Source organism: Emydura macquarii, unplaced genomic scaffold (assembly GCF_026122565.2).
Source record: "Emydura macquarii macquarii isolate MOO-44397 ecotype Brisbane River unplaced genomic scaffold, CSIRO-AGI_Emac_v2 contig_1483, whole genome shotgun sequence".
NCBI lineage: Eukaryota > Metazoa > Chordata > Testudines > Chelidae > Emydura > Emydura macquarii.
The window spans coordinates 21,762,157-21,772,327 of NW_027131620.1; the positions used below are offsets into that span (position 1 = coordinate 21,762,157).

Consider the following 10,171-nt stretch of genomic DNA (forward strand, 5'->3'; position numbering starts at 1 on the left):
GTTTTCTTTTGCCAGTTACCTTTAGGAAGGTGGCTTTCAAACACAATTATTGTGAAGGTTAATTTCTAGGTAATCTCTTAGTTGGGTTAAGAGTAATGTTATAAACAAGTAATTTGAAGTACTTTATTTCCTTAACTTTTTTAGAAAGTTGTAAACCATAGAGCCTGAAGAATGCTTCTGTTTATCTATAGAACAAGTAAGATACAAACAGATGTAGCTTCCCCACTACATTTCCTTGTATCTATCTACATGGTATATGGTAAAATTCAGCCTCTTGAGCTAGGCTCTCTTTGTAGAGATAAATAAAGACAGTGAAGGAAGTGGTTCCCTAATAGGCCTAGAACAGCCTCCTCCATTTTGCACAAGCCACTAAAGAGGCATATGTTGCTAAGAACCATCAGTAACCAAGGTAAGAAGTGAGAGGTTGGCAGTCTGATCAATTACTAAGACCAAGTTGTAATGGACTCAGGCAGGCATTCCAGAGAGCAAACTGCTAACAGCATCTGGCTGGCATCTATAGCAAATCACGGTTAAAAATAATATTGCCTTAATACCTATATGCAATGGGCAAAGAATGTAAAAGGCAGGCCTGTGACATTTTAGCTACTTTACAATTCACAAAGAAAGCCTGGATTTTTGTTTGCAAAAAATCAGGAATTTTAAGCCTGTTTTGCTGAAGGACATTTTGACGATATGAGCAGAATATTATGACCTAAAGCCCTATGTGAAGGGTCAGAGAGAGAAGTATTCATTCTTTAACACAAGATCTCTCTTCTCCCCCATGCTAAGTATTGAAGTTCTACAGCTAAAAATTTGAATAGTTCTCCAGTTGCCATAGCATTTCAAAATGAGTAAGTGTAATGAAATTTGACAAACATTTCAGTGATGATATATACAAAGAAAGGACATTAGACTGATGCCCTTCTCCAGTGTCTCACCTTTAAGAAAAAGCCTTTTAAAAATGCAACAATTGCTACCTCCAGCACATCAGAAGTATGGAACTATTACATTCCTCCAGACTTACCCATTAGCATTAACAATTTAATGTTTGTAGGCACATATTTCAACATGAGGAATCCAGTTACACAAGACTTGCAATATACTCTCAGACAACTCCATTATACAGGTGAGCTGAGTTTATATAACAAAAATCAAAAGGGAGCACAATAGTACAGTTGAGTGTAGTGGTATGTTACTCTCCCATTTAGAATTTGGGTACTCTGGTTAATGGGGGGGAGGCTACAAAAGTATCTACGCCCAAAGATCACTGAACTGGTAATCTCTCTCAGGTCACCTGCAATACCAGTGACAGCAACTTAGACAGCAAGCACCATGAGAGGTATTACAAAGGCAGCAGACTATTTTTTTAAATACTAAAAAATTCATAGAAGTGGAAGGAACCTCCTGGGTCATCGAGCCTGGTTTCCCTGCTATTGCAGGAAATCTCAATTGGTTAATTCGGGAGATTTAGAATATTTTTAATTCAATTTTGTTTCATTCAGGAGAGTTATTCTCACTTGAGTATCCCACCAGAGAAACAGTGGGAGATTCCATAAGAGATTTCACCCTAGAATCAGCATACTAGACTGTTTCAAGTGTTCTTTAATGAACTGTGCTTGCAACTCATTTCCTTAGTTGTGTGAATTCCAAATATATCAAAGCTAAGGGCACCCTTCAAAAAAAGGGGCACAAACTTCTGCTATTAGATCATCTTCACTCAATGTTTAAAGTCCAGATACACATATGTCTGACAGATCATATCTTTTCTGGCATGAATTATAGAGAAACATTTACCCTTATCCGTGACCAAAAACTTGCCCTAAGACACTAATTATAATACTATAGCACAGTTCACATTTAGCTACGATGTGAGTTCCGGTAGGAATGAGAAATTTCCACTAAGTTAAAACAGAGAAAGGACACCAGCGCAGTTGACATAGCATATTTTAAGTTTATGCAGTAACATAAGGTATACACATCAAGGCCTTCCACATACTCCACCGCAAGCTGGAATTCAGTTCTATGGCAAGGGCTCTGGATTCCACACAATTCTTGTGCAGCGGAATGGAAGTTCCACTGCAGCTTCATCGACATTAAAAATGGAAAATTTAACTAAATATGAATACACTACTACAGCCTTTGGATTAGGTTCTTTGATATCACATTTAATGTCACGGTTCTCACATTGTGAGATAGGTGTTCATACCAAGCATGCTTAGCTGTGTTGTAGTCAGTGGGAAGCTAGGGCTGGCAGCTAGATGCCTGGGGGAGGTGTGGGAGACAGCAGGTTTGTGGGAAACGCACACTAGGTGGATGTTTCTGCCAAAATAATGAGCTGTGAAATAGTTCAAGTTTGTGTATGTTGTCTTCAGGGTCTACCGTTAAACACACAAGTGTCAGGCTGTTGGCAGACTAAGGACTGATCTATACTGACAATCCGAGCAATGTGTTGATAGTACAAGTGGAGCTCAAATGGCTAGTGCAACGGTAGGAATGCTAGAATACAGCACCGATCGACATTTTTAAGACTTTCTAGACCTGACCTGTAGCAAAGATGCCCTATCTCTTCAAGATTCTCTTTGCAACCAAAAGGGAGAAACCACATATTCTTTATTACAAGCTGAGATCATGGAACAATTCTGTGACAAGGATGTAACTGTGGAAGCAAATTCCACTGTATTTCAGAGTACACTTGGGGTGCTGCTTATAGCCAAATCCAACTTGACACTTCATCTGCAACATCTGAAATAATTTAGTACTAAAAGGTAACTCAGTAGATGTTCCTTTGCTTCAGAGTGACTAGTCTGCTACATCTGGCAAGAGCATGTTGCAACTTTCTACTAGAACATGGGTTCTCAACTTTTTTTTTTAAACTTGGAGCTGTGTCCAGCCCCCTCTTACAAAATGGGACTCTCCAATGTAATCTAGATGGAAATGGGGCCACTGATTCCAACAAAGGGGATTCTACTTTAAATAAATCAATCATTTGATCCTACTGGCTAACTGTGCATAGGCTAGGCAACCTTTTACAGGCACATACCTTAACCATAAAGATCCACAAAGTTCAGGGCAATGTTTCTCAATTTCAGCAACAAAGAATGCTGGCAGGCATTGCAACCCCATGCTCCAGGTTACAATGCCACTCATGGAAATTTGGCCCAGTCACCCCACTGAGACCTCATGAGGCAGCTTGTCACATCCCCCTGCTGCCCACAAAACATCACACCTCAACTGAGAATCACTGTACTAAAAGAAATAATTTGCCTCACTGACATACAGTGCTATCTTACCAAAGCATACAAATGCTATTTCAAGATCTATTAAGTCAAATGGTTTTGTTAAAGGGGTATAATTTCAACCACGCTGAAATCCGCCTTGTTTGCAGGTGTCGTTTATGCCTACAAAATAAACAGCATGGACCGATATACAGGTGCAAGATGCACTCACATAAGGGAAGGCTTCTGAATGCTTATCCCTGCCCAAAATTAAAATATTCTCAATCAAGGAGCTTAGAGACCAAATGTTACGCTGGTGGAAGATCAATTCCTTGTGTAATAAACTACAGTATTTCCTGCCACATTTCATTTGTGTTAAAGAGACCCGATGAGCAAATATCCCAGCAAATATCTACCCCAGAAGTCACAAAGTTTGTCAGAGATGGATCCAACACAATATAGCCAGAAAAGAATTAAGTTATACTGTAATAAGAGCACGAGAGTTTGAGTCACTGATTTAATTTTATACAAGTAAAACTACACATTGTATAAAGATTACAAGGCAGTTCTAATGTTTGCTATTGCATGTTACAAAAATCAATTTAGCTATAAAGGGGATTTTGGGGATGGATTCTACTCCACAATTTAAGTGAATTGGCAATTCTGGTTTAGCAAAGCCTTCTGTTAAGACTAGAACTCTAGCTCCAGTACATTAAGATCCCGTAGGTTGAGATTCATACATAATAGGATTGTGGTTCTCATATTTTGAAGTGAAGTGGGTGTTAAATGAATCATAGGGGAAGCTTTACTCAATTTTATATACCCAATAGGCAAATATTTAGAGACCTGCAAACAATACAAGACACTAGTGACATGGACCACATCCACAAAGACACCACTGTGTCTGAGTGTCACCTGGAATTCAAGCGAACTAAACAAGTCACATTATTTTCATTATTTGAACTTAGTTACTTATGAGTTTAGGCAATACTGCATCATGTCAGGCTATGGAGTAATACCTTTATTAGCTTTTAATACAATTATTATGGGGAAGGGGAAAAGAAACAATTTAGGCTTTGCGTACACTAGCACTTTTGTTGGAGTGTGAAAAAACCACACCTGACTGACATAAGTTTCTCTGACAAAAGTGCCAGTGTGGACAGTTCTACCGCCGCTCATTGGGGGTGGTTTAATTATGCTGGCAGGAGAGCTCTCTCCCCTCACATAGAGCGGCTACACGGGAGACCTTACAGCAGGGCAGCTGCAGCCGTACAGCTGTGCTGTTCTAATGTAGATGTAGGCCTTACTTTTGGCAAGCTGGGGATATAGCACAAATGAAGTGCTCCAAACTGAGTTTATTGCTGATCTGAAATTTGCCTAGTTTTATGTTAACCATACATCCAGTTCACATTCTGCTTCCACAAATTAAGATAGCTACTGCATCTATACTGACCTGTTCAACAAGGCTCTCATGCCTCTGGTAGCAAGCCATAACCCATTAAACTACTGAAGTCCATAATTTTAAAACAGTGAAACAATTAGGAAAAATAATGTTCTCAAAATGCCTGAACTTAAGCCTCATACTCAAGAGTATTTTTAATATAAAAAACCACTTTCCACCCAAACAGCAGATAAGTTATTCCTGCTGAAATGCTATAAAATTAAAAGTTTAGCTTAATTTCTACAAAAAGGGGGCTTTTCCTGCTTTGTACACTTCTACACAACCTCATCTTTTCATCAAATTTAGATACGAATCAAACCTTTATGCCTCATTACTTGGTTCTCAGGCCATTTGCTTCTGCAAGAGAAGAAACCAACTTCTTAAGTACTAACATAAAAGACTAATGGCCTGGCAAGTAGGAAAATGTTCCTTAAGAGTGTGCAAAGTAAGAGGAGAGTTCTAGTCTTAATCTCTTGAACTAGATCTTGATCGTGAGCGAGATTTTGAGTGAGATCTGGAGCGGGACCTTGACGCAGCTCTTTTGGGTGGTGACTCAGAGCGAGCCTTGGCAGGTGGCTGCTGAGGTGGTGATTTGGAACGAGACTTACTCCTTGATCTGGATTTAGATTTAGCCTCTCCTTTACCATTTTCTTTGGGAGACCGAGACATGGACCTAGACCTGCTGTGAGACTTCTCAGATTTCGCCTTGGATCTGCTGCGGGAGCGGGAGCCCCGGTCGGACTTGGGTTTAGATTTGCTCTTTGACCTAGACTTCCTGCTTTTAGATCTGGAACGTGAACGATCTTTGCTTCGTGACCTAGATTTAGATCTTTAAAAAAAACACAATCTTTATTCGACATGAACTGAAATGCAGCATACCAGTTCTATATACAGTTACCAACTAAAAGTAATAATCCCTGGATTAACAGAAAGCACCATTAAACACACAAGTTACTTACCGCGAGCGGCTTTTTGAGGCACTACGGGACCTACTGCGGCTACTCCTACGACTTCTGCTTCGTGACCTTCTTCTAGATCGTGACCTGGTGACATTTCAAAAGGTACCTGTGACATTCTACACCAATTTCAAAGATTTTTTTTAGCCTGGTATGTCCTGCTCCCCCCTTACTTTAGCACAGCCAAAGTGTCTTACAATGAAGAATTTTTAGCAACAGGAGTGGCCATACCAGAGCAGATCATTGGTCCATCTAGGTCCAGAATACCATCTGTCAGTGGCCTATACTTGATGTTTCAGAGGAAGGTGAAACGTCCTCCCCATAATGCACCTGGTCAACTATGCAATGTTACATCATGGAAAAACATTCCTTCCAGACCCCTGGGAGTCATCTTATCCCTGAAGCATCAACAAATTATAAAGGTAATGATTACTCTTAATGTTAAGAGTACATACAACAGGCCCTCTCTCATTAGAGAGAATAAGTCTTTGCTATAAAGAGCAAGAGTTTCAAAGTTACCTTGACCTGCTGCCAGAATAAGATCGCCTATGGCTTGTCCGTGGCTTGTCTTCAACCAGCCTGATCTTCCTGCCATTTATCTCTGTGCCATCCAATTTGTCCAAAGCACGCTTCATGTCAGAGTAAGACCGGAATTCAATTACCCCTTCATTTGTGCGTTCTTTGTGAGCATCCGCATAGGTTACCTCACCAGCTTGCCTCATGAAATCCTTAGAAAGTAGATGAAGTGTTACATAACCATTTCATGTCTCTGCAGTGCAATGATGTCAGAATAAGTCAAGTCTGAACGGATGTACAGAACTCTAACTGTGTAAACAGCTATGCCTGAACACATTTCAAAACATGCACATTAAAATCAAATCATGCATTGCTTTTTGCTAGTCAAAAGTGGCTCTATTAAGAGATTTCACATTAATACATACTTTCAAATCCTGCCAACTACAACGACTGGAAAGGTTTTCAACAATCAGTCTGTATTCTGTACGAACAGGTGGTCCATATTTATCTCTTCCTGATTGTCTCCGACTGCTATATCCACCGCCTCCACCACCCCCACCTTTATCGTGCAAAGAAACAAAGTTAGATTGACTCATAATATGAAGGCAGCTAAATTTTCTGAAAAAGTTAGTTAAACACAGATTATATTTACTGGAGTAGGACTTTATCTTTCTAAACCTCCAACAAAGTTGCAATTTTGCCACGATCTATATTAATGGCAAATCAAACAGACTAAAATCCTACAAGTCTGTGCTCCTAAGATCTGTTAGAGAGTGACTGCTCCTTTATTAAATTTACCTTGCTAAGTTTTATTTTACAGAACATTGTAAAATATAAAACTTAACTGATTACATGCATTTCTACATTTTACAAAAACGTTTACTAGTTACACTAAGTACTTACATCACAGTATGAGGTTTTTGGTGGTTGGCCACAAAACACGCAAGGTAACAGTCACCTAGTTCAGTTTAACCAGTTTTGTCTAACCCTTGGAATCCTCACCATCACCCTGCGTCTAATGGCAAAAGGCTGCTGTCGTCATGGCTTCCGGTAAGGTCAGCCAAAGGGTCATAGGGCAAGGGTCACACAATGTATGGAAAAGCCATGGCCAATCAGGAAAGGCAGTCATCTTAGCCTCAGTGGACACAGCCTCAGCCCCACTGGTCACTTTTAAATTGAAACATCAAGGACTTGTTAAAAAGTTTGAATTGAACATGCAACAATTTTAAACAACATACATTTGAATTTTTAAAAACTTGTAAAATACAGATTCCCACCCAGCCACCCACAAGCATCTAGAGCAGTGATACTCAGATTAAGGCTCTTGAGCTGCAGGTGGCTCTTTAATGTGTCTCCTGCAGCTCTTTTGTAGCACATGATATTAAAACATTGTATGATTTAATTATTAACCAATCAGGATGCTTTCACTACATTATTAACCAATTGTAGTGAAAAAAATATATGGTCAGTCATTTGCTATGACAATATTATATATGTAAAATAAATAAACACTAAATATTTCCCATCATACTATTTAAATATGCATATATATTAATATAGTAAATGAAACAATGAATTTACATGACTGTGGCTCTTTTGGGTAATGTTGATCTCTAATTTGGCTCCTGAACCACTGAGGTCTGAGAATCACTGATCCAGAGTTTGCTGAAAGATTATCAAATTTACTACCCTTAAATTGCAGTACCAGGCCAATTAAACTAGATTCAGCTTGAAACTGTATAGCAAGAACTACACAAAATGAGCTCTTCCCTTTTTACAGCATTTCCCATATTTCCTACAATCTGTCTGAAGACAACCTGTCCCCCCCAACTCCACCCCTACTAACTTCTGTATATTCACTTGAAACACTCACATTAAAGTTTGCAGCTGAGTGCTTCTAACATACCCAGGTATTAACTTTTCATTTAAAAGCTCCCCAATATTTAAATTAATATAACCAACCTCTGCTAATTAAGAGCAAGAAACCCTTACTACAATTAAGCTTTGCAAATAAAACTGTCCCCCCAATCTGCTTCGTATGCAATTACAGGTACTGAAAAGTGCAGCTCTATTATAGGGTACCTAAAGCGCAAGGCATGTGCTATTAACGAGGTGTGTAAAGCAAAGCTTGGCAGGTCATCCTGCAGCCAGCGTTGCACAAGGAGTACCCCAATAGCCAAGCACACCATGCCTGGTCAGATGGTCACTGTCACCCCCCCCGCACCCCCAGGGGATCGGGTCCCACGCACCCAGCACCCCTCCGCAGAAGGGCCAATGCAGCAGTGACCGTCCCCCTCCGCTCCGCTCCCTGCCCCCCGCCAGGCTCCGCTCCGGGGCAAGGAGGAGCTGTACTCACTGCGGCTGCTGTAGCTGTACCCGTCCCTGTCCCGGCGGGGTCCTCGGGCGTGCTCCACGATCACCCGCTCCCCGCACAGATCTTTGCCGTTCAGCTCGTAAACGGCATCGTCGGCGTCGCGCGAGTCCTCGAATTCCACGAACCCGTAGCTGTAGGGGGCAGAGATCGGCTGTCAGAGCGCGCGAGGCTCCGCTGCCGCGGAGCGGGAACGAGGCGGCTCCTCGCGCGGCGGGACAATGGAGCCAGCCCGGCCGCAGCGGCCCCGCTCCCCGCCCCCCCACCGCCGCCATTTTGAACGCGGCGCCACGCGGCAGTCGCGGGCCCGCCGGGCTCCGACCTCTGCCCCCCGCCCCGCCAGAGGCCGGCTCACGACGGGGCCGCTCTCTCCTCTCGGGGCCCCGTCACCGCCGGCCCGCCCGCCTGTCCCCCGCCTCACCCGTTCTTGAGATCGACCTCGAGCAGGCGGCCGTAGCCGCTGAAAAAGCGCTGGATGTCCTTCTCCCGGACGTGGTAGCTGAGGCGTCCGATGTAGACGCGCGGCATCTCGGCGGGGCAGAGGGGAGACCGGCAGGGAGCTCGGTCACGGTGCTGCGGTCGGGAACCCGCGCGCGCGGCCTGCTCCACAGCACAATGGCGCCCGCCGCCCGCGCACGCTTTTATAACGGGGGCGGGGCGTAGACCTATACGTCACTACGGAAAACGTGCTGCGCGCCGAAGCGCCTCTAAAGTTGGGGGGAGGGGGAAGGAAAACGCTTTCTCTGCACATGCGCAGAGCTCTTTGCACATTTTCACATCGCTTGGGGAAGCGGTTCGTCTGCGCATACTTTCCTCGCGCATCCTGAGAGCTGCTCCTGCGCTTGCGCAGAACTATCCCCTTTTCTCCCCACCATCCTGTCTTCCTCACTGCGCGCTGCTTAGCCCAGGTGGCGGTGTGGGGTTGCTGTGGGAGTGTTGCCGCTAATGTCTGTAAAAGCGTGTGCCGTTTCTGTGCCAGGCTCTGTCTGCACTTACAGGGTGCGTGCCAGGCTGCATCTACACTTAGAGGGCGTGTGCCGGGCTGTCTGCACTTACAAGGCGTGTGCCAGGCTGCATCTACACTTACAGGGCCTTGCCAGGCTGCTTCTGCACTTACAGGGTGTGTGCCATCCTGTGCTCAGCTGTGTCTGTACTTACGGGGCGTGTGCTAGGCTGTGTCTACATGTACAGGGCGGGTGCTGTTCCTGGCCAGGCTGCGTCTGCACTTACAGGGTGTGCGCCATCCAGTGCCAGGCTGCATCTATTCTTATGGGGTGTGTGCCTTCCTGTGTTTGGCTCTGTCCGTACTTACAGGGCATGTGCCAGGCTGTGTCTACATATACAGGGCATGTGTTGTTCCTGTGCCAGGCTGCATCTGCACTTCAAATACTACAATGCCATAGTTGCAGTGCTTTCATGTAAACAGTCATTTCAGCAGTGCTGTAGGTAATCCACCTCTCTGGGGCCTAGGCTACACTACAAAGTGAGATTGATGGAAGCTGCCTTGCACTGACCTATTGGTACATGTGTCTACGCTTAAATTTGTCTCCCACCACTGTAAGTGCACCATTATGCTGGCATAGGCCATGTCTATACTGATGGCAGCAAATTCGCTGCTGCCAGATCCATCTTTCTGGATTGATTGAGCGGTCAGTGTAGACCCACTCAATCG

The 10,171-nt window shown here is 43.6% G+C and overlaps 1 protein-coding gene across 1 annotated transcript; it reads right to left on the minus strand.

Annotated features, from left to right (window-relative positions):
- Nucleotides 1-3,718: 3,718 nt before the first annotated feature.
- SRSF6 (serine and arginine rich splicing factor 6) lies at nucleotides 3,719-9,153 on the minus strand. The gene is made up of 6 exons (XM_067554426.1): nucleotides 8,921-9,153; nucleotides 8,485-8,633; nucleotides 6,554-6,687; nucleotides 6,132-6,340; nucleotides 5,616-5,699; nucleotides 3,719-5,485 (listed from the first exon to the last, which is right to left on the minus strand). Exons 1-6 carry the CDS (start codon nucleotides 9,025-9,027, stop codon nucleotides 5,122-5,124), a joined length of 1,047 nt encoding a protein of 348 aa, XP_067410527.1. The 5' UTR covers nucleotides 9,028-9,153; the 3' UTR covers nucleotides 3,719-5,121.
- Nucleotides 9,154-10,171: the final 1,018 nt, after the last annotated feature.

What these genes read in the sequence shown, in the direction of transcription:
- SRSF6 (XM_067554426.1), bottom strand. Translation starts at nt 9,027, where the DNA reads ATGCCGCGCGTCTACATCGGACGCCTCAGCTACCACGTCCGGGAGAAG. An exon ending in GAGGTCGATCTCAAGAACGG is followed by an intron (nt 8,634 to 8,920) that starts GTGAGGCGGGGG and finishes TGCCCCCTACAG; the next exon opens with CTACGGGTTCGTGGAATTCG. An exon ending in GTAGTTGGCAGGATTTGAAA is followed by an intron (nt 6,341 to 6,553) that starts GTATGTATTAAT and finishes CTACTTTCTAAG; the next exon opens with GATTTCATGAGGCAAGCTGG.